The sequence below is a fragment of the Rattus rattus genome, chromosome 11 (assembly GCF_011064425.1).
Source record: "Rattus rattus isolate New Zealand chromosome 11, Rrattus_CSIRO_v1, whole genome shotgun sequence".
Taxonomy (NCBI): Eukaryota; Metazoa; Chordata; class Mammalia; order Rodentia; family Muridae; genus Rattus; species Rattus rattus.
In genome coordinates this window covers 93,425,014-93,449,266 of record NC_046164.1, presented here as the reverse complement: position 1 = coordinate 93,449,266, position 24,253 = coordinate 93,425,014, and the positions used below count along the sequence as shown (strand labels likewise).

The 24,253-nt window shown below is 46.3% G+C and overlaps 2 protein-coding genes across 2 annotated transcripts in view; one reads left to right on the top strand and one right to left on the bottom strand.

The window, feature by feature from the left end:
- Positions 1–8,777, top strand: part of Usp34 (ubiquitin specific peptidase 34) — a 188,289-nt gene extending 179,512 nt beyond the window's left edge. The window contains exons 76-80 of the mRNA XM_032915874.1: positions 3,756–3,835; positions 5,911–6,051; positions 6,163–6,306; positions 7,235–7,394; positions 7,628–8,777. Of these exons, the coding sequence (XP_032771765.1) occupies positions 3,756–3,835; positions 5,911–6,051; positions 6,163–6,306; positions 7,235–7,394; positions 7,628–8,223 (1,121 nt within the window). The 3' untranslated portion in view covers positions 8,224–8,777. The remainder of the gene's footprint in view (positions 1–3,755; positions 3,836–5,910; positions 6,052–6,162; positions 6,307–7,234; positions 7,395–7,627) is intronic.
- LOC116911953 (activator of 90 kDa heat shock protein ATPase homolog 2) lies at positions 8,773–17,943 on the bottom strand. The gene is made up of 9 exons (XM_032915875.1): positions 17,754–17,943; positions 16,634–16,824; positions 14,065–14,150; positions 12,417–12,531; positions 11,344–11,432; positions 10,517–10,624; positions 10,050–10,151; positions 9,696–9,747; positions 8,773–9,600 (listed from the first exon to the last, which is right to left on the bottom strand). The coding sequence occupies exons 1-9, from the start codon at positions 17,831–17,833 to the stop codon at positions 9,428–9,430; spliced, it is 996 nt and encodes a 331-aa protein (XP_032771766.1). The 5' UTR covers positions 17,834–17,943; the 3' UTR covers positions 8,773–9,427.
- Between the last annotated feature and the right edge of the window lie 6,310 nt (positions 17,944–24,253).

Here is a 24,253-nt window from a genome sequence, read left to right as displayed (position 1 = left end):
GGTGGCCATCCCCTTCAGTTCCTTCCGTCTTTTCCCCAACTCTCCCATAGGGGTCCCTTACCTGTCTGCATCCATCTCAGTCAGCTGCTGGTAGAGCCTCATGACATCAGTAATAGTGACATCAGTAATAAGTGTCAGGGTTTGGTGCCTGCCCATGGGGTGGATCCGTCACTAGACAGCCTTTCCTTCAGTCTCTGCTTCATTTTTGTTCCTGCATTTCTTTTAGATCATTAACATTTTCATTTTTAATGACGAAACCAGAGTCTTGTGCCTTCAGCATTTAACATTATTTATGAAATTTGTCTGAATGTGTTAAGAAAAGATGTTTTTACAAGTATCATATACCCATAAAACAAAAGTAGTTTTAAGACAGGGTCTCACTGTACAGCTCTGGCTATCCAGGACTTCAGAGTAGACCAGGCTGGCTTCTCCGCAGAGGCGTACTTGCTGCAGTTCCAGGAGTGCCACCACACCCAGCTCAGACTGGTTGGTTTAAAGGCCAGGCGTGCTGCTATACACTGTTTAAAGATGGTTTATTTTATTGATGTGCGTGAGTGTTGGCCTGCATATGTTTCTGTACACCATGTGTTTCTGCTGTCTGGAGGAGCCAGAGGACAGCCTGGGACTAGAGTTACAGGAGCTTGTGAGCCTCTGTTTGTACTGAGAGTTAAACCCTAGTCCTCTGTACGAGCAAAGTGCTCTGAACTGCTAAGCCGTCTCTCCCCTAAAATGAATTTTCCTTAATAAACATAGGATTTCATGACATGCAGATACAGAAAGCACACTCCGACGCCTGCTTCTCTTGAAGGTTTAGTGAGTTATTGGGTGAGTGTATTTCAGACACTGCAGACCCTGACAGTTAATGCAGACACGGCTTTTCCAGCCAAGTAGGAGGAAATCCACATGAGCTGCACACAGTGATGACGTAGGAGACAGCCTAACTGCGTGCCAGCCTGCTCATCTCCAGAGGACCCATGTGGCTGGCTGGCGACTCCAGCTCAGTAGCCGGCAGGAGAGCTGCAGGAGGTTACTTAGTGGGTGTGGAGTGAGAACAGGAGCTCTGTCAGAGAACTGGTATTCTTTGCCTAAGGTGTCTTGATTGTGGCTTCTATTGATGCCACTGCTTCCCTAGATGACCATGGGTGGGAATGACACTGCTATAGAAGAAATTGTGACTATGAAATATTTTAACCTCACAACAATCATACCATTTTCCCTACAAAAGCAACTTGAAGGGTTTTCCTGACAGACCACATAGCGGCTTCTACAGTCTCAGGTGTGTGGTGACTGTTTCTCCATGTGGGTTGTACCCGGTCAGTGAGACGGAGATAGAGTTAAGACAGTGTTGGCTTTGAGAAGTTTCAGAAACGCTGTTGCTTTGAAGGAGCAACCTTCTTTCCAGAGGAAGCAGCTTGAGAGGGAGTTGGAAGGGCTGGAAGGTGGCTTCATGTCCCAACACTGGCTGGCATAATGTCCAGAGTTCACTGATGACTGAGCTGTCATGCCTGAGGAGCTCCACGGAAGAGCATTCCATTCAGCTTGCCCAAGGCCCCGGGCTGATCCCTGTACAAAGTGTGGTGGGCAAGACACTAAGAAAACAATGGCTCGGAGGACGGGAGCAAGTAGATTATTGGAAAGACACGGGCATTGAGGTTAGATAGCTGGGACTCATGTAACTCAGACCAGGCGTGGTTTTACTGGAACCTGTCTCAGGAAGTAAATGAGGACTGAATAATACTCCCCAAACCTGTGAAATTTTAATGAATTTATTTTTCATGCCTAATAAAGTAGGTGCCAGTAAACGTTTCTTTTTCTCCATGTTTTAAAAGGCGGGTTTTAGATCACAAAGACACGTAGAGGATGTTTTAAAAGGCGGGCTTTAGATCATAAAGACACGTACAGGATGTTTGCTGTGGCACTTGATGCTGATTCTCTGGAGCTGTTGAAAGCTAAGCATAAGGGACTGCTCTACTTTGAGGGAGAATTGTTGAGGAAAGAAAAAGTTAACAACATCAGTGCTGATGCAGACTTTCCACGAGAGTTTATATCCAGTCAGCAGTCGGAGACTGACTGGCAGAACGGAAACCTGGTTACTAGTAACAGGTCACTTGTTCTTTGGCTTGTTGCCATCGTTGTTTATTTTAATGTTTTTGTCTTTATTGATCCTTGAAAATATAACAACTCCCAGGTCTAGGAGTTCAACACTTATAATCCCACACCTTTGAGGCAGAGACAAGAATTGTGGGTTTCAAGACCAGCTTGGGCTTTGTATCAAGAAACCATGGAGTCATAGTTAAATACAAAGTAAAGGCTATTCGTAACTCACCTAGTCATAAAACAGGTAGCATAGGCTTGACCCCACGGCCATATTTTCTCAACCCTTATTTCATGGTCAGTTACAACTAAAGAAAATGTGACTATTGAAACCATTTCCTGTAGTCACTAGTTTGATGGTTCGTTTACACGTGTTATTGTGGATAAATGCGTCCAGCGTAATCCAGACTAGGTTGGAATAAATGATAACAAATGTCTTTACAGAGGACTAATTAATAAGCTTAATTCTAAAAGATATCACTAAGTGTGTGATCTGCTATTGAAAGATCTCAAAGCCTTGGTCTTGGCCAAGAACTGGCACACCACAATCTACCTACTAGGAGTTCTTAAAAAGCTAGCAGCAGCCTGCTAAGAGTAGGGTTCCTATTTGTACATTAAAGTTAGAATAGACTGTTTTGTGACACATGAAAATTGTGATTCAGATTTTAGTATGTGTGAAGTTGTGATTGGAGCCAGCCATCCCTGGTCATTTGCTGCCCTCTTTGCCATTGGGTGCTGCCTTCAAAGACTTCAGGCTCTGCAGTAGGCATCCTGTGGCCACAAGGCCCAGACTTACTGTCTGCTCGCCACTCCCAATCCAACCCATACTCTTTAACTGGAAGGTAAAGAGATGTAAAAGAGGGTCAATAGGACTTTTATGAAGGGAGCCGACATTGCAGCTTTTTGTGAGAGAGGCAAGAAGGTGGAGGGATAGAGGAACAGAGTGAACATCTGTGTAACATCTAGAAGACAAAATTGGGGGTCCAGAACTTGGACTGTAGCTCAGTGGTAAAGTACTTATTGTAGCTTATGTGCCTGAGCCCCTGGTTTCAAACCCCAGGAAGACACACACATACATACAATCAGAAGCACACACAAGCAGAGGACGGTCCTAGGCAGCAGTCACTGACAGTCCTGTCTGATCTCTCCAGACATCCTGAGGACGAGGCAAGAGGCAGTAGTAGGTTCACAGCAGTATTTACTTAAGTACACAGAGAACCAAAGAGGAGGAAGTGGAGTGCCCTGGACTGTAGTTCTCCTTCCTTCTCTCCGGCCCTTCTGAAGCCCAACAACTCTGCAGAGTCTCTAATATGCAGCGTCTCCTTTCCAAGAAGCTCTGAAAACCACTGCAGTTACTTTAATCTCCCTGATACAGACCAGTACTCAGATGCAAACAGCTGGTTGAAGTTGTCTTAGACCCCTCTGGGAATGAGGTTCAAGGTTGTATGAATAAAACCACAACTCCACACTTTAAATTGTTGCACTGCTTAAAACATTGAAATGAGTTCTCCTGTAAGTATCGTTGTGTATTTTCTATGCAATGCCAGCAGGATGCAATTCAAACCAGAGATACAGAGATAGTTAACAGTATGTCTGCCGTTCAGTAAGTCAGCAGTATGACATATAACCTATTACGATGTTTTGTTCTTTTCAAATATCAGGTGTCCTGGTTGCCTATGAAGGCTTGCCACTTCATCTTGCACTGTTCCCCAAACTTTGGACTGAGCTATGCCAGACTCAGGTAAAGTAAATGATTCTTTAGATGATAGTCTGTGACTTCTCATGTGTAGCTCAGAAGCAGCAAGTCTAAGCTGCAGAAGTACTGGAGAAAGCAAGCTCAGAGCCTTCCCAGTGCTCCCCCCACCCAAGTGTCTCTTCCTCTCACCACTGAAACCTCCAACAGAAACAGTGTTGCTTGGCCTTTAGCTCTACCTGTCTCTAGCTAAAACCAAACAGCAGAAAAGGCTACCTTACTCACTTTACACTTCAAAGAGTCAGCTCCTAGCCAGGTATGGTATGCATCCTTATAACTGCAATCCCAGCCCATGCTGGAGCAGGAAGATAGTCACAGATACAAGATTAACCTGGGCTACATAACAGGACCCTGCCTCAGGAAAGAAAAAGTCAAGTTCTTAAAGCTGGCCCATAGTAAATAAGTAATGTATGTAAGGTGCTGGAGAGTTGTGAAGGATCCAGAAGCCCGGTTAGTCTAATGTAAGGTGTGTCTCATTCTTTGGATTTGAACCAAAGGATCTCCACAAACACAACTGTTTGATTTCTCCTAGTTGTGTCTTCCCTCTGCCAGAGGAAAGACTGACCCTTCCCTAGGTAAAACTCAATACAGTGCCCATTGTCCTATAGGGCAGCGGTGGGCACATCTCCTTACATGTTGAGCATGTTGTGCCGCTGTAGTAGTTATTACATGCCCTAAACTCTAAGACTATGGCATCACCTGTACCCTGAAGAGTGTTAGTTTCTACAGTAGCGTTTATTGTAACTACTAAGTAAAAGGCTGAACTATTACTACAACAAATGTTACAGGGAAGAATGCTATGAGTCTTCAGAAGGCATTGATCCTAATCAGCTGATGTGATGGGCACACAACAAATAACTTACTGGTTTACTTTATTTTTGAGGCACGGTCTCTTTGTACTTCTCGCTGTCTAGAACTCACTGTATTGACCAGGGTGGCCTCGAACTCGGAGATGCTAGGACTCCAGCCTCTGTCTCAGGAATGCTAGGATTAAGGGTGCACTGGTTGACTTGGAACTGAGTCATCTGTTCAATAAATTGGAGCAGATTTCTGCTTTCCCCTTTCTGTCACTACTATTGATCTTTTCATTGATAAAGGTATCACCAGTGGTCTGAATTTTTTAAATTATATAATTGGGCGTCTTGTCTACATACCATACCGTGTGCATACAGTGCCCTCACCCTCAAGAGTAGAAGAGAGCACTGTATCCTCTGAGACTGGACAGTTACAGATGGTTGTAGGCTGCCATGCTGGTGCCCAGAATTAAACCAAAATCCTCTGGCAAAGCAGCTTTTAACTGCCAAGCCATCTTCCCCAACCTCCAGCATTACGGGTCTAAAAAGAGCCCGCCTTATTCTATTCCTAAATTCTAGAATGGCCTTGAACTTACTCACCAAAACATGTTAATAAATGCATATGTCTAAATCCTTGTTTACTCATGTGATACATACATCCATATATGTAATGTAGATGGAATGTCTGTTGAAAGACATACTACTTGTGTTTAACTTACAGCAAAACAGAAAAGTCAGATTTTAGTAGAACTTCCAAACATTGAGATCCCAAAAATCTATGTGAGACAAATGACAAAATGAGATCCAATAGTAAACTTAAGTTAACTTCCTAGCAGACGTATTTTATTTCTTCTTAGAATTTGTCTTTTCTTGGTCTGTATGAGGTCGGCTATCTATTAGTTTACCCATTGATTGTCCCCTTACAACAATCATATCCTGTGCTGTAAGGCTTGCTTCCAATCCTTGTTAACTCAGTGCTGGGTAATAAGGGTACACTTCTTTTAAAGTATGTGTTGACAGGGCTGTAGGGCACTGGCTGCTCTTCCAAAGGACCCAGGTTTGATTCCCAGCACCCACATGGCTGCTAACAGTCTGCAGTCTAGTCAGTGGGGTATCTAACACCCTCTTCTGACCTCTGTGGACATGGGATAGACACATATGTACACAGATGAACACATGTGCTGGGCTTTGCCATTGCCTTCCTCTAGCTCTACCTGCTAAACTGAGGTCCCCAGCTGCTAACCGCAGTGCTTCTTCTCCTCACTGCAGTCAGCTATGTCGAGAAACTGCGTCAAGCTTCTGTGTGAGGATCCTGTTTTTGCAGAGTACATTAAATGTATCCTAATGGATGAAAGAACTTTTCTAAACAACAATATTGTCTACACGTTCATGACACATTTCCTTCTAAAGGTATGTATGTAGTTCTTCTGAAATGTCATTTCTGTGTAATTATGTGTGGCTGTTATTGCTGGTCTTGATTTTAGTATTTGTACACATTCATGGACGTGAGTTCTTTTCCAGGTTCAAAGTCAAGTATTTTCAGAAGCAAACTGTGCCAGTTTGATCAGTACCCTTATTACAAACCTGATAAATCAGTATCAAAACCTACAATCTGATTTCACCAACCGAGTTGAAATTTCAAAAGCAAGTGCTTCTTTAAATGGGGTAAGAACTGTGTCAAAAAGCTCAAAACTCACCTTAATTCAGCTCTTATTTGGCCTTTGTATAACTTTGCTGTCATGAGTTTAAATTATTGTTTTAAGGGTCATGTATGATGAGAAGCATTGCTTTAATTAAGTGTTCACACTTAAAGCACACACTTTCCAGTATTGAGAACATAAGACCCAAGGACATTCCATAATAGGGGAATGAGACCAGTAAGACCTGAGATGGCGGCACACCTGTAACCCTAGCACTTGAGAGGCAGAGGCAGGAAGGTTGGTGGCGACTTGAGACTAGCTTGGTACACGAGTTCCAAGCCTGGCAGGGCTAGATATCTGAGTCTATCAAACACAGAATACATGTTTTAAACTGGCCAGTGTATTGTTTTCTATGGCTAAGTAATCACAACAGTCTCACTTAACGATTCTAAAGGCAGTTACCACCAGAGACTGTTGGTTTGCATACATTCAGCCGTAGATTGGAACATCTTACCAACAAGACTCTTACCAGCCAAACTTGGCTAACGACAGCCAAACCAAGCTAAGCAGGGAGCTCCTTACTGAGACGTCCATCATAACTGAGTTTGAGAAACTGACTTCTATGAAATAAAACGCACATTTCTGGTGTGCCAAGTGAGATTTGACTTTTGGAATTACTGGTTTCTGATTTAAGAGTAAATGTGGCCTACACCAGTAAGCACACACCAGTGCTGGGAACACCCACTGTCACCAGCAGCAGTCCCCTAACAAACAAGATGCTGTGAGCCAGCTGACCCACTCAGCTGACTATGTCTTAATGCTGGTTTTAGCAGTTTACACATTACCAGAGAAACCAAACAGATTCCTGGGAAATAAACATCTTCATTTAACTGTGAAGTTTTGTCCACATGTTGCCTTCAGGATTTGAACTCTTCCTGTCTGGGTTTTTGTAGGACCTGAGGGCACTTGCTTTGCTCCTGTCAGTACACACTCCCAAACAGTTAAACCCAGCTCTGATCCCGACTCTGCAAGAGCTTTTAAACAAGTGCAGGACTTGTCTGCAGCAGAGAAACTCACTCCAAGAGCAAGAAGCCAAAGAAAGGAAAACGAAAGGTTAGCTGTGTCAACTAAGTCTTGCCTGGGGTTGGGGCTGAGGGCTGTGGCTGGGACGGAGAAGACAAGCTGGAGGTGTGGCTCAGTGATTGCTCTTGCCTAGTGCTGCAAGTCCTTAGCTTTGACCTCCAGCACTGCCAAAAAAGAAAAGGCTAACAAGAATCACCCCCCCCCATAGGGTTTAAATGCCCCCTTTTGAAGACGGTTGCTTTAATGTCCTTTTGCCCCCACAGATGATGAAGGGGCAACCCCTGTTAAGAGGCGGCGAGTGAGCAGTGATGAGGAGCACACTGTAGACAGCTGCATTGGAGACATAAAGACAGATGCCAGGGACGTCCTGACCCCCACTAGCACCTCAGACAATGAGACGAGAGACTCATCGATTATTGATCCAGGGACAGAGCAAGATCTGCCATCCCCTGAAAATGGCTCTGTCAAAGAGTTTCGGATGGAAGGCCCATCTTCGTTTTCGGAAGACGGGTCACATACCCGGTCACAGCATGCAGAGGAACAGTCTAACAGTGGCAGGTTCGACAGCTGTAAAGACCATAGTTCCAAGGATGCTACGCTAGCCGACGATGAATCCGAGTTCCCTTCCACGTCCATCTCTGCAGTTCTGTCTGACTTAGCTGATCTGAGAAGCTGTGATGGTCAAGCTTTGTCCTCCCAGGACCCTGAAGCTGCTGTATCACTCAGTTGTGGCCATTCCAGAGGCCTCATTAGTCACATGCAGCAGCACGACATTTTAGATACCCTGTGTAGGACCATTGAATCAACAATCCATGTGGTCACAAGGATATCTGGCAAAGGAAACCAGGCTGCTTCTTGACGTCAGATGTGGCAATGTCTGCGCTCACGTGCCCTCCCCTCTGCCCTGTGTCAAGTTTGCTCCTTTGTTTTGTGCTTCAGTTTGTCCAGTGCTCTCTGCTTGAATGGCAAGATAGATTTATAGGCTTCAATTCTTGGTCAGGCAGAATTCCAGATGAAAAAATGTGCATCTTCTGTATACTTTCTAAAGGGCAATCAATCAGATAATGGATGTTTTATGTAATTAAGAGTTCACTGTAGTGGCTTTCATTTAATATGGCTTTCTGGGAGAAACAGGGCTCTGACCCTGTATGATGTAATTTAAACTTACAGCATTTTTACTGTGTATAATAATATGGTGTCCTCTGTGCCAGTTTTGTACCTTAAAATAAGAGAGGCAGATTGCCTCTGATCGCTGTGGTTCTTATTATCAAAATTAAGTTTACTTGTATACGGAACAACCACAAGAAATTTGATTCTGTAAAGAATCCTCTTTAGCTGTGGCCTGGCAGTATATAAATGGTGCTTTATTTAACAGAATACCTGTGGGGGAAATAAAGCACACTTGATGTAAAATAATTGTTTTATTTTTATTGACATGACTGCTGTTCTGTGTACTTATAAACTGACTGTGATAACTTTTCCTTTGTTACGTAACTTGTTTCAATTTCTTCAAATGACAGCAATAAGGAGACTGAAAGGAACCATGTGGCCATTCTGCTATTTGAGAAGTCCTCCTCAGCCCAGAACAGTTAATTTACCATGCAGATGTCTCCTCCCTCTGTCCCCAAGTGTGTGACTGCTTGGAAGACAGCAAGGAGAGCCAGAGAAGTGTAACAGCGTGCAGCCTACACTGCAGCCCTCACAGCGACACTCGGAAGAACTACACCTTGGAAACCGGCTTAGAATAAAGGAATAGTGTAACTCGCCATTCACTTGTCTGAAGCTTCAGTCGCCTGCAGTACAGATCACCTGCCATCCCTAGCCTGGGCGCCCAGCCTCCCCACCTACTTTTCCCATGGGAACACTCATGGAAGGTGATTTCACTCAATGCAGAGTCAAAAATGGACAAACAATGCTTTTAGATTGTATAGTTTCATGAATTTCATCCAATACAAAATAAATTAAGGGCCTTGAGGGGAGGGACTTTTTAAGGGAGAAAGAAGAGGTAAGTAAACAGGACAGGTTTCTGCTTTAAAAAGGATGTCCTTAAAAACCTAACTAATTCAAGCATTCTGGGTGGTGAGCTGAAGTAAACCTTTTATTTCTTCAAAGTGCTGCTTCTGCCAACAGAATTTCATATGCTCCTCTTTACAGACAGGAACTCCTTTACAGTCCAATTGTAATTCCGTTTGCCCTGGAGCAGGCACAAAATTCAGTTCGACTGTTGCATAGTGTTCTGGGGAAAAAACCAGGAGCTTTATTATGACACCAGGAAGAAGCTGTCTATGGCAGCTTCAGTTGCTGGCTTCCATAGAACTGCATAGAACGTACCTTCTGGCCAGTTCCTACATCTCCACTTCATGATGATTTTCCTATTTGTTACCTGAAAACAGAGGAGACAGAAAACAGACAGAGCTGAAAACACTGAAGTGTGTGCAGTACGATCGAGGCATCCTACAAAGCATCATAACCCTGTCTTCCAGCTCACAGGCCAAGGCTCTCGGTGTCTGGGGCAGCGTTAATACCATGGATAGAGCAGAGCATGTAACATTTTTCTTTTGTTCTACAGGGAACCTTACTAAAAGCATTTGAGACTGCGCTCACCAAAACCTCTAAAACACATTAAGAATAACATGAGTTGAACAACATTACCCCAGCTCACTGTGTGACCTTGTAGTTGCTTACCAGTTCCACGTATTCTCCAGTGATGTTCCCGTCAAACATCTGGAACTTCCCTCCCTTTTCAGCTTCTAATACAGCCGGAGATTTGGAGAATCCTTGCACCAACTAGCAACAAAACAGACACATTATTGCAGTCTATGCTGTCACCCTGTGCACATGGCGAGAACATCAGGGTCTTCCGTGACCGATGAGCAGCACTTGACCAGTGATGTAGTTGAGCTTGGTTTGACTTCTGTTGGACACAGAGCTTTTGCTAACAAATAAAATGCAAAGCTTTCTTCTTTATAGAGGAGAGAAAGCCGTATTAACCACCAAGTGCCGATAACACCACGTGTGCCCATCATTGTCCCCGTAAGTTACTCGGAAGGCATCCCTGGCTCTCTATCGCCAGTGTCCCTGTTCCATCAAAAACAGCCTGTGTGCTTTATGATGTATCTTCATGTTGTAGAGCAGTTTAAGATGTTACTTACTTCTTTTACAGTGAAGATACTGTACAGCTGTTCCACTGTCGTGTCAAACAGCTCTGTCAAGTGCAAAGCTACTGTGGGAATCCTCACACCCAGTGCCACTGGAGAAGCCTGCATCTCAGATTAGAAAGGCATTCAAGATGGTGAGCAGATCCAAAGAGAATGGCAGGAGAACAGCATGAAAGGCATCTGCTCACCCACACTTGTTCCCATGAGCACTCTACCTCTGCTCCATTCCTAGGCTATGGCTCAATACTCTGCCCTGTTCATAGGGGCCCAGAACATGACCACGGGAAGAGAGACTACTAAACCCAAGTAAGACACAACAGGGTGTTAACTGCATGTATACATTCCCATCCCCCAATTCTAAAAAGGGACACACTCTCCTAATGCCAGGCAGAACATTCCTTCATCACAATATCTGACCTTCAGAGGCGCCAGCTTAACTGAAGCAGGAGGATCATCATGAATCTAAGGTTAGGCTATTAATAGTTTGGATGAAATGCAGGTATTTCTGCAAGGCCCGTTTAGTGCTCTCATCAAGAACTGGAACCGTGGGCTAAAGGTGATCAGATCCTGCCCAGCACGTACCAGCCTGCACACTCGGCACCACACCTACCCACCCGGCACAATACCAAAAAAGCTGCACTTTGTCATTTCCACAAAAAGACACCAGCATCTTAAGAGGAAATGTGTGGATCAACACCGTTCCTCATCTGCAACCCAAGTTCATGAAAAGGCTGTGGGGAACTCACTAAGGGTGTGTGTGTGTGTGTGTGTGTGTGTGTGTGTGTGTTTGTCCCACCCCCCGTGCAGCCACAGGTTCATACCTGCAATGCGTTTTCAGTCAGTGTCCTCTCAAGAGTCAGGGCCTGGGTTGCTCCGGCTTTTGTTGGTAAGATCATTCCCGTTGTAAATTCTGTAAGGAAACAAACTTTATTAACCTATTTCCTTCTGTCTAACTGGCATCTATAAAAACATTCTGAGGCCTTGACATACATTGCTGATTGTTAACAAAGGCCTTTGATTCTGTTCCTATCGATGACTTGCTTTACCACACTCCTCTAAAATGCATACTTTCCACAAGTTCATTTCTAAATAGCTAGGTTGTGCATGATTAACTACTAATAGCTTACGGTCCTCACCAACTGTCAGAACTCTCTTCCCTCTCACAAAGCTTAACCTCACTCAGTCTTCACAGCCAAGAAAGACAGCTTGCAGGAAGAGTGGTGGCCCCAAGCCTATGAATGCCAATACCTGGACACTCAATTAGCAAGCTTTAAGGATGAGTTGCAGAAAAAGCCCTGCTGGCCACTCTACCCAGCTATTACCTCTAATTTAGGGAAGTGACGATAGCTTTTCATAGTCACTTCCATACATACTGGGTTATCTAGTATTATCAATACCTCTCATCCACACATTCATTCACTTGGCAAAGATTTATTAAGCACCTACTATGTGTCAGGCATTGTGCTAGATGCTGGAGATACAGCAGTGAACAAGACAGACACCTTCCATGCCCTCATGGAGCATACAGTCTAGCAGGGAAGACAGACATTAAACAAGTAATTACACAAAAACTATTCCATTCCAAGGGTTGGGGTGTATGGGGCTTTTTTGTTTTGAACAAGATCTTACTATATAACCCAGGCTAGCAACAGTCTTCCTAACTCAGCTTCCCAAGTGCTGGGACCATGCCCAGCCCAGGAAACTACTGACAATTGGCAAACTGGTAATCAATTAATATTGTCTTACCCACGACTAGCTTTTAACACCCAGACTACAACTTATTCTGCAATTAAAGCTGTTTCAGGAGTCTGACTTGGGAATCCAGCCCTTGTGTAGAGCGTAACTTGGGTAAATAGCAAGGGGCCCTGTGGTTCACAAGGGATGCCTTCTTTACCCGTCTTGAGTGCCTTCAGGTACTCTCCAAGGGCCTCCCTGACCTTGGCGGTGCCTGTCGTTCTCATGAGATCCTTCAGTATTTCCCCATCTCCTTTCTTTTTACTCACGTTCACCTACAAACCAGAAAAATAAAAACCTAAGAAAAACTGGTTGAATGTATTCTTAGAACGCTGGATCCTAATGATAATTGAACTGTGGATGACAGACGGAGGGAGTGGTCCAGAGACGTAGACTTCTTCACAGTTGACAGAATCTAAACAGTTTTGAGGCCAGTGCTGGCAGCCACACTGTGAATGAATGGCATTTAGATTAACCATTTCATTTACCTTTGAAGTTGTATGTGTAAGCACAGGAGTTAAACTGCTTGTGGCTTTATCTAGAGACGGTCTGGTGGGGCAGCCAGTATCCATATAAATACTTTGGTGAAGTATTTATGAGGTATGTGATCTGAACTATGCTGTAAGACTCCCAACGACTTAATATCAAAGAAAAAAGTCAAGTACTCTATCAATAATTTATTAATTTCATGCTAAATTTATACTTACTCTCCCATGGATTACATTTTTAAAATTATCTTACCTGGCTTTTAATGTGGATACTAGAGAAATTTAAATTGCATTATGTAGCATTTATACTGAATAATGCCAGTCTACAAACCTGAAGCCACTAACCAAGAAGTTCCCATCTAACCTGAACTTGAGCCATCTACTCTTGGTAGAGAGGAGAAGCAGCTAAGGGAGAGGAAACACAGATGAGAGCAACAGAGAGGGAGAGACAAGGACGGATCAAGCGGTCTGCTGTTCTGGAGAAGGTGCTGGTCTCAAACTACTGCAGGGCCCAGTAACTCAGGGCTGGGCTGCACCTAAGTCTGGCTGGCATCTGCTCTGCTGGATCCCGCTGCAGCATACTTTAGATCTGTTTAATATGCTGCCAGAAAGCTGCACTGCTGATGAGGTCTATAGGGAACTGCAGCCAGCACAGAGTACAGCAAGCTAAGTCTGAAGGCAAGTCGGAGACATGGCCTCAGAGACCTTCAGTAAAGACAAGACCTGAAAACACGGCTCCATCTATGTTAGACTTTGCCAGAGTGTCTAGATTGGAAATTACAGATGCTGTACAATGGTCTTGAACCCCACAGGCAATGCAAAGAGGCAAGGCGGGCACAGGAGTAAGCAGGCTCCTCTTAGGGGAACTAGGAAAGCCAGCCAGTCTAAAGCAACAGGTTCATCAAAAAAGAAGCAATGAGATGAATCCAAGAAGATGGCTAAAGGCCGAGAACTGTCCCTATTAAAGGGAAACAGTCACATTCAGTAAGATGCACATGGCCCAAGCAAGCACTTCCCAGCACATGACTGGTCACTTTTAACCTGAAAGCATTTCTTAAGGATTAAACTAACTGCACTGATAAGAGTGCTAGGCTGACTGCTGTCAGTCTCCTGCCCAGGTACCACACTTGGTCCTGGAAGTCTGAAGCTTCCTAGGACTTCCTCCTTTCCCCACTCCTCTGCTCCACATCTCATACAGTGGTAGACAACCCCACAATTCACAACTACCACAGTATGACCAAACAGTCTAATAAGCAGTTTGCAAATGCCCAGCATCTAGAGCTGAAGCTTAGCCAGAGAACAGAAGAGCACCGCAGATACCTCGGTGTCATTGACTTCATTTTCTTCAGAAAGGCTGGGTATTTCAATCAATCCCTTGTGTTTTGCACCAGATTCTTTAACTGTACCTAAAATAAGCAAAATGGACCCAATTAATAGCTGGTTTATTCAAAAGACCACTGCCTGAATGAATAGCCCTTATGTGGCTCCACTCCCCTTGCAGGGTTGTGACCACATCAGAGACCAACCAAGACTTTGACCAGCCAACATGGTCAATATTAATAATGACAAACAGCACGTATATCACTCTCTCAGTATACTCATCTGGGGCCAGGGGGAGTATTGAACATAGTTTTGACTAAAACGAGTACCGAGTGCATAGGCAGGCCATGCAACTGGAACAACATTCAGAAACACACACAGTGAGATACTTTGGCATGATCTAAGGGCATCTATCTCATTGCCACAAGACAAGGTGAGAAAGGGTTCCACCACCCACTCATGACCTCAGCCTCATTAGTCAAGTTTATGCTGCATGGGGCACTGGGAATGACTGATTTTTCTGAGGGCCAAACCATACATGGAACAACTTCAAATGTCTTGAGATTTTGTTTATTTTGTTGGTTGGTAAACGAAATTTAATCCAGAATCCTTATCTTCCAGGGTCTGGAATACCTGTTTATTTTCAAAGCACCACACAGACTATACTTAGCATCCACTGAGCATAAAGCCCCAAGGCATGGGCCTGAGTGCAGAAGAGCTTGGAGTACTACAGACTCTGGCAATCCTCTTCAGTGTCAGCAAGTAGACAGTGGCAAAACCTAAGAGCAGAAGAGTCCTCCAGTGGCTTGGACAGAGAGCCAGGCTCCAGAAGTGCTGCTCTGACTACATTCTCTGAAGGGGAGGGTTGTAGGAAACACTTGTGCTAAAGTGCAAAGATCAGTCAGCTCTGGATCCCCTTCACCTCTGCCACCTGAGATGTCAAAGAGCGAAATGAGCTGATGGGGTCATCAGGACAACCTAGTTGCCGCTACTTCTTACCCTTGTCCTTAGCAGCCACAGGGTTCATGGCTTTATGCCCACTTTGGTCTCTGACCCCACCCCCAGCCCCATCTCCTAAGGGCTTCCAGGTTTAGTCCCACAGGCAGACAACAGGAATGCCAGCCAACAGATTCATCTCCATGATGGATGGGAGCTTCAGAGGGACCTTGCAGATACTTGATGCTGCCTCAGAGACTGTTTCCATGACAGCAGCAGAGAGCAGGTATTTTTTTTCCTCCTAGGTCTGAGGTCTATTTTCTGGAAAAGCATGCTTCTTGTCATGCAAAAAAAAAAGTGGTTGTTTAGGCCAAGGGAAAAGATATAGGCCATGAAGTTATCCAGAGTCCTGCTACAATCCAGCCAGCAACAACCACAAAGACAGTGAGGCCAGCGCCCAAGCAGAGGGGTCTGTTCACAGTCCAGGTGAGACTGCCTCAGTGCATGTGCACTGGTCTGGAGTCTTCTGCGAACCAGGCAAGCACGCTGATGCTGTGCTACAACCCAAGCTCTTGGCTTTTTTGTGAAGTGCATCTTTCTATTGTGGCTCAGGCTAGCCTTACTTGTAGGGAATTTTGTGGGACTACTTGATGTTTGAACACCTACCTCCCTGACTCAAGAGACTAAGGCCAGCTTAGCGAGCTTCTTCTTAACAAACTACATGGAAAGCAGCCAACTCAAGGCAGAGACCCATGTTCTTAACACAGTCCAGTCTTCCTCACCCAGCTCCTTCCTGTTCTCTCCCTGTCCCTGTATCTGGTCCTTGGTCATGTCAACAAGTACTGGGTCAAGTTACCACAGGAGAACTTGGCAAAGACAAGGAAATTACAAACAAAAATGTCCATCAACAGGTAAACAGGTAGACAAAATAAGGTCTGTCCATACAGTGCACAAAAAAAGCATGAAGTACGAAAACATGGTACAACATGGAATGGAAGTGTGCAATGAAAGCAGTCAGGGAGCTTTATATATGACAGGAGTCTATCTATGTGGACTGTCCTGAGGCAAAGCCACAGAAACCAAACAGGATAAAGTCCCCAAGGGAGGGCTGGCAAGATGGCTCAATGGATAAGGCGCTTACTGCTGGAGCCTAGCGACTTGAATTAAATTCCTGTGTCCTTGGCCCTCACATACCCACTATGGCACACATGCTCACACACATATACCAAACGCATACATATAATTTTTTAAGATAACAAGAGTAAGCTAGCAAGGTGTAAAAGCAGAGTGTAAAAGTGCTTGCTATGAACCAACCCTGCTAACCCCAGTTCAATCCTGGGAGACCACATGGTAGAACTGACTTCTGCAAGCTGTCTTTGCCTTTTACACGTGCTATGACACCCAAGTGTGTGCACAAACACGTAAATAATTTTTAAGTTTTGAAATAAACATTTTTGAGGGAAGGAGGCCCTAGTCACAGATGCTGGTAAAAAGCCCCCCCCCCCCAATACTGCCCCTCAAGCGTCGAGTGGTGGAGAAGTGCAGCTTTCAGAACCCAGCAACACCAAGCACATCCGAACACCGGACTGTACACAGGGTGTCCCCAACCTGCCTCCTGCCAGGACCCCATTACCTTTCCAGGCCAGCTTGATGTTCCATTCATAGAAGAAAATAAGCTTCCCTTTTCGGCTGTTACAAGAAGCCTCACCCTCCACCTGCTTCAACTCACTGATCTCACATCGGCCAGCCTCATTCTCCATAGCAAGGCCAACCAGGAGCTCTCGGAGCTTCCCCTTGGACCAAACGGTGGCATCCCGCTCTGTCCTGCCAGAGAACAGAAAGACGCGGGTGAATGGCCCAGCTGGTCTCCATCTGCCCAGCCAAGATGCCATCCAAACCCAGACCAGGTGAGCCCTGGTACTCAAGCAGCCTCCAACTCGCAAATGTGCTTCTCTGATGAGGTCTCTACTAGGTATCTTCTAAGCCTATTGATGAGTTTCTTAAGACACTCTTATTCACCATATAAGAATGGGTAACCTTAAAAACAATAGTCCCGGGGAGAAGGGTCCGGCAATCTCCCCCCAACACCCCCCCCAGGACATGGGCGGGCTAAGATGAGGCCATCTGTAATGGTGGGAGTCATTTAAATAGCCTTAACCACAATATCAGTTATAAGGCATTTCCATATTTGATTTATCTTAAGCACTCTCTCTACTGTTCCCATCTAAGGGGACAAAGAGCAGCTTGAGAAGTCAGTGTCCTAGCTACGGAACACAGCCGGGAGCACGAGATCATTCTTTCAGGGCAGCCAAGTCATCTTAAGGTGTGGACTGGGCTCTGCTCTGGGAACTGCTTCCCTGAGCTTTCTCCAACGCCCGCCAGAGAGGCAGACATCTCCCAGTATTCCTGAGACACAAAGGGGGCAGATAACAGTGCAAACTGAGACAAAGCAAAGAAAGTGAGATCCAAGTCCCTGCCCTTCCTATTGCACACGGACACAGCACCGTCGGCACACGCACGCGCACTACGCAGCTCAAGGCCGAGGAGGGCCGGGTGAGGGGCGACCGAGGCACAGCTGTCGGCGGAGTGAGGCAGAAGGTCCCTCGCGGGGCTCGGCCCAACTTTCCGGAGGAGCCTGAAGCCGGAGGACCAGGGCAGTTAGGAACCGTCTCCCGCCACGGGTAGCCGTGCTGCGGCGCCGCGCGGCCCTCCCAGGAGCCCGCCCGCCTGCTCGCGCCCCGGGCCCACCGCACCAATGCCAGTTGTTCACGTTGGTCCCGTCCTCCCTCTCCTCCACGATCCAGCGCGGGTCCCCCTGGCCCCACTTGGCCATGGCGGCGCTGACGACGAGGGCCCTAGTAGCGGGAGCGCGCGGGTTTCCGGCCAGAAGGTCTGTGAGCCTCACGCCCGCAGCTCTCAGAAAGTGCCAGAAGTCCCCGCCCCGGGCCGGCCGGGCCGCAGCCTGCCCCGCCCCGCTGCCGGCTCCCCGCAGCCCGCTCCGCCCCACATCCACTCTGCTGCGGACCCCGTCACGCCCCCAATATGCCACACCTCCGGGCACCGCCCTCTGCCGGGCTCCTCCCCCACCCGGACTTCGCCCCGCCTCTCGGCCCTAAGACCCCGCCCTATGCCGCACCTCCCGGCGGCGTCTTCTGCTAGGCTCCTCCCCCGACTTCGCCCGGTCCCCAGGCCTTAAGACTCCGCCCTGGCTCCATCCTCGGCTTTGTATCCCCTGAGCCGCCTGGTCCCTGCTGCTGATTCCTGTCGACCGGCGGGCCTTCTGGCCTACGAACGACCGAGACTTCGCCCAGGGCTCCTACGGGAGCCCGCTGTCCCTTTTCTGAGGTCCCTGGGCCGCGAGCTAGTGAGCTGCGCAGGTTCCTCAGCAGAGCTGGGCGAGGAGTTACTGAAGGAGCACTTTATTCAGGCAGTGCTCCTCTAGCAACCGTCAAAGATTGTGCTTGCAAGAGCCCGGGATTGTGGATACAGTTACAACAAGGGTTTATTAATTCTTTTCACCGTTTTTCACCTTCTAGCAAAAAAAAAAAAAAACAAAAAAAACCCAAACAAACAAAAAAAAAAACAAAACCGGAAACAACCGTCTGGAAAGTGTTTCTATGGAGATTTATTTAGCAAATAAAATACGTAGTTTAACGGGAGGTGGGGAAGGACCTGGCTGCTCTGTGCCCACGCCAGCCAGCGGTCTGCTTATTTGCAAAATGAGCTGAAAGGACCATGGTGTTTATTGGCTATTGTGTTACTGGAGCAACATTCAAACCGCTGAAGCAATGCTGTGACCCCTCAAATCAAACGGCATCGGAAGTTCATCTATCATAGCAAAAGCACAGCTGACAGAAGGCAAGACTCCAAGGATGACTGCCAGACACTTGGCCTGCTTTTTATCCAGTTCTGTTTGTTCCTGATAAAAACATTACATGATAAGATTTAGGTATGATCACTAAAATGTGTAAATACCAAAATTGTACAAGACATTCGCTGGAATGTAACTCGATTGTGACTCTAGCTGGAGGTACACAGACCAATGGACCCTGAGGCAAGTCTTCAGATCTGCGATTTAAAAAAAAAAAAAAAAAAAAAAAAAAGGCCTCTGATAAGACATGGGAAAAATGGGAAAGAGGGGTTGGGGATTTAGCTCAGTGGTAGAGCGCTTACCTAGCAAGCTCAAGGCCCTTGGCTCTGTCCTCAGCTGGGGGGAGGGGGGGATCGGGACAATGGGAAAGAAACACAACAGAAAAAGTAAAACAGTGGGAAAGGCAGACCCTAAGGAAATTGTAGTAGGAAAAGTACTGGATCAATAGCTAGTGAACAAAACGGGGGAGTCCCCGTCCCTCCTGGGGGGGCATTTATAGACTGTGACAAGACTTGAGACATTTAAGAAATTTCAGATTGTCCAGAGTTGATTGAAGCTTTCTTTAATTTTCAAGAAACGATAAAAGAGTGCAAAAAGAAAACCCTTGTGTGGCAGTGAGGCTGAAGACTCTGGACCAAAGAGGTGCAACCACAGTGGTCAGAGGTACGGCCTGGGCAACCGACTGCATTGGGAAGCCATATTTCCAGGACGTCAAAAGTGGAGTCAGATGAGGCCCACTGGGTGCTGGTGGGAGGTTGTTTGGTGTAAACAAACTGAATTTGTGCTGTTCTCTAGAGCATGGACTGGATAATTGTTTGTCCCTTTAGACTCTTTTGTTCTGTTTGTTAGTTTGTTTGCTCACATTTATCCATAGTCCACAGCTCAGGTCGGAGGTCAGAGGTCAGAGGGTAACTTCCCAGAGTGAGCTCTCTGCCTCCATGTGGACCCCAGGGATTGAATAAAATGACTTATACGTACACCCTGGATCTTGTGGGGGAAAATAACTACATTCCAATGAAAAAGCAAGTTTGATATGTAAGGGGGAAGTTGTCATGTGATGCAGACTCAGGTGTCCTATTGCTGAGGGAAGACGCCTGAGAGGACTTGATGTTTGGAGAGAGTAGAAATAGGACTCCGTGGACAGGGTGCTTGCATAGCTAGCGGTGAGAGGAGACGTGACAGGCATCTTCTCCAGGCATCCCCAGCTGCCCCTGCTGACTCTGACAATTCAGTGGAGGCCTGGCAGTTTCTGCTGGGTGGTGTTCGGTATCCTGACGCTACTGGACTGGACTGCTGGCATCCTGACAAAGATTGGCATCGCTCCAAAGAAGTCCTAAACAGGTCCACATCCCCTCGTCCTATTTACCACCTTTTCTCCCCTGCCGTTGGACGGTGGGCTAGAAGAGGGTGGAGGCATTTGAGAACCCTTATTAAAGTAGGCTTCAAAGAAATCTAAGCCTACAGATAAGTTGTTTTGAAAGTAATGACAATCTGCATGTGTCTGTGTGTTTATGTGTGTGCAGCTAGGCGTGCAGGGCCAAGAAATGCCTGCACGTACAAATGCAGCGAGCAGAGCAGAGTACCAGGCACCTTCTCTTGCATTCCCCCTTCACAAAGAGATTTACTGGGGCTGAAAGATGGCTCCGTGGTTAACTAGATGCTCTTCTTTTTTTTTTTAAAGATTTATTTATTTATTAATTATATATAAGTCGCTGTCTTCAGACACACCAGAAGAAGGCATCAGATCTCATTATAGATGGTTGTGAGCCACCATGTGGTTGCTGGGATTTGAACTCAGGACCTCTGGAAGAGCAAGAGCAGCCAGTGCTCTTAACCGCTGAGCCATCTCTCCAGCCCCCTAGATGCTCTTCTAGGGGACCTAGATTCCTACGTCCACATAGCAGCTCACAACTGTCTCTAACTCCAGTCTCAGAGCTGCCATGTGGGTGCTGGGAGTTGAACTCTGGAAAAGTAGCCAGTGCTCTTAACCACTGAACCATCTCTCCAGCCCAAGTGTGGTTTGTTTAATAAGCTATGCAAGACTGAAATGCAGCACTCCTCTCTACAGAGACCTGGAGTTCCTACCCTGGCAGGTTATGATCTGGGAACATCTAAGGTGGCTGGGACGCTTGACACCACGTGGTTAGAGATGCTGGCAGGTTAGCACGTGCTGACACAATTGAGCTTACAAATGTCATGATATAAATTATCAGCCTGCATGCCACCCTGCTTCATTGCTTGTCCAGACTTTGCAGTACTTGGGCTAAAGAAGCAGCCAAAAAAATTGCCGGTGGCATCAGAATGTTAGTCAACTATACATTGTTTCCCTTTTTTGTAAATAACTGTGATTAGCAAATACTTGTTTACTCCTTAGAATGTAAATAATTTTAAAATTACAGGTGCATGCGTGTAATCCCAGCGCTGGGGAGGCTTAGGCACAGTGACTGTAAGGTCTTGGTCAGCCCAAACGACAGAGTTGAAACTCTGCTTCAAAATAATTAAGTTTTAAAACTAAAAGGGAGACCAGTGGTGATGCATGCCTTTAATCCCAGCACTCCGGAGGCAGAGGCAGGCAGATCAATGTGAATTCCAGGCCAGTCTGGTCTACAGAGTGAGTTCCAGGACAGAGAGTTCTAGGCTACACAGAGAAACACTGTCTCACGTTGCCCAAAAGAAAAAAGAGCTTGCTCTGGGCTGGAGAGCCGGATCAGTGATTAAGAGCCCTGGCTGTGCTTCCCAGGGGCTCCAACACGGCCTTCTAGCTCCAGGAGGTAGCAGGCCACATGCAAAACACCCACATACAACAAAACAAGATATTTTTAAAGAAAAGTATTGCTCCAGCTTCTATCTTTATGATGGCGAGTTCCTCACCGACCATAGCTTTTTCTTCTTTTTTTTTTCACTTTCTATGGTGGTTGTTTTCCTACATGGACTCTGGTGCCAGTTTCTTCCACTTACAGAAGCCTCTCCCTAGTGGGCACTTTTCACCCTTGCTTCTGCCAGCCACACTTTACTCAAATATTTCTTCCTCCTTGGGGCTGGAGAGATGGCTCTGTAGTTAAGAGGACCAGGCGCTCTTCCAGAGGACTGAGTTTTGATTCCCAGCAATCACTTGACAACTCACAGCCATCTGTAAGTCCAGTTGTCTTCTGGTCACAACAGACAACGGGCACATACATGTTATAGACATACGTTCAAGCAAAACACTCATCGTCATAAAAGGAGTAACATTAAAAACATTTTTTTTTCCTGGAAAACATCCTAGGTTTCCCTTTTATCTCTCAAAGGCCCCCCACTCCCTGCCAGCATCAAGCAGGCAATAGCATAAGGTACTTTAAAACCTCTGGAATTGGGATTGGGAAAATGGCTTGCTCTGCCAAAGATGAGGACCTCAGTCTGATCCTAGCACCTATGTACAAGGCTATGCCTGTAACCTCTATGCTGTGGGCAGAGAGGCAGATCTCTTGGGAGCTCTACACACAGCTTGCCCTAGTCAGTTAGCCCCAGTTCCCTGTTTCAAGAGATGAGGTGAAATAGCTCTGAGAAATGGCCCTGGGCCAATACCCCACCCCATTCCACACTCTCTAGAATCAGAGGAAATATTGAAAGTACAGTGTCTTATACGCTCTGCTGACCTTCCCCGAGCCCCAATGTCCCCAGAGATTTATGCTGGCTCCTCTCAGTCTCTGGGGCTATAGTGGGCAGCCTTACCCCTCTCTGCTTCTTGGAACAGAGGGCAAACCCTCCCGAGTGTGGGGTGATCCACGACTTGCTTCCGATGCGAGAACAGGTCAACAGCAATGGGCTGACTTCAGGAGCTGCATGTGAAGACTGGGCTGTCCATCTTCCTGCCCACACTCCTCCCTCCCCTAGCCCTGGCTATGGAAGAAGCAAACAGTTTACACATTAATACTGTTTTATTAATATTTACAGGATAAAATCCAGACAGAGGGATTCCTGGCTCGAGAAGAACATACACTTTCTAAAAAACTAAGCCAGACATGGTACAACAATCAGGAAACCAAGGCCCACTGATCTTTATGAGTCCAAGGCTAGCCTGGTCTACACAGTGAATTCCAGGACAGCCAGGACTACACAGAGAGGCACTGTCTCAAGAAAAGCCAAACTGCCTAGTTATCCTCCAGAAACTTTGCCAATCAGTCCTGCTCAATCATGAAGGAGCCTTTGACTTACACATTTATCCCTTTATCAATACCACCCATTTTCCAGGATTTCACAGATAAAAAAAAATCATATCTTGGTTTTGGATTGGTTTAGAAATGCCAAAACGAGCATTTAAGCCTTCCTCCCTCCCTCCCTTTGCTCGGATGTTTTGTTTGGAGATGGGATCTCACCAGGCAAGGCGGCTGCTGCACTCTACCAAGTGTCTCTATAGGGCTGTTTGGCGGGTTGGTAGGAGTGAGAATAGCCCATAGGCTCAGATAATTGGATGCTTAGTCTTTAGGGGAGTGGAACTCTTTTAGAGAAGGATTAGGTTGGAGGAATCTAGTCTCTGGAGGTGGGCCCTGATGTTTTCAAAAGCCCCAGCTAGTCCCAGTCAATCCCCATCCTTCCCTCCCTCCCTCCCTCCCTCCTCCCTCCCTCCCTCTCTCTCCCTCTCTTCCTCCCCCTCCCTCCCTCTCTCTCCCCCCCTACCTGTGGATCAGGTCTTAGCTTCCGCTCCACAGCCATGCATGCTGCCGTGCTCCAGCCTTGATACTGGACTGAACCTCTGGAGCGGTAAGCCAGCCCAGTTAAACGTTGTCCTTTATAAGAGTTACTGTGGTCATGGAGTCTCTTACAGCAATAGAACATCGACTAACACATTTTGGGTTTACTTTGTAATGGTGGGTGTGCTGGCTGCTGTGTATCAACTTGACACAGGCTAGAGTCATCTGAGAAGGATTGGGATGTGTGTCGTCCTTGTTGTGTGTCGCTGTGGGGTGAGCTTTGAGACACCAAAAGCCAGTCTCTCTGCCTCTTGGTTAGGGTTCAGGAGGTAAGCTCTTGGCTACTGTTCCAGCACCACACCTATCTGCTTCCATACTCTACCGTGAGGCTCGTGGGCTCGCCCTTTGAAACCGTAAGCCACACACAAATGTTTCTTCTACAAGTTGCCTTGGTCATGGTGTTTTATCTCAGCAGCAGAAAAGTAACTAAGTCAACAGGGTTTCATTATATAACTCCAACTAGTCTGAAACACGATCTTATGTAGACCAGGCTACCCTCAAACTCAGAAATCTACTGCTCGTTCCCCTCAGTGGGCCGTTTGTTTAAATACCCATCTGTATTTTTATTTTATTTGAGATAGGATCTCATTATGTAGTTCAGGCTGGCCTCAAATTCACATCCCTTCTGCTCCAGCCTGGATTGCAAGCATAG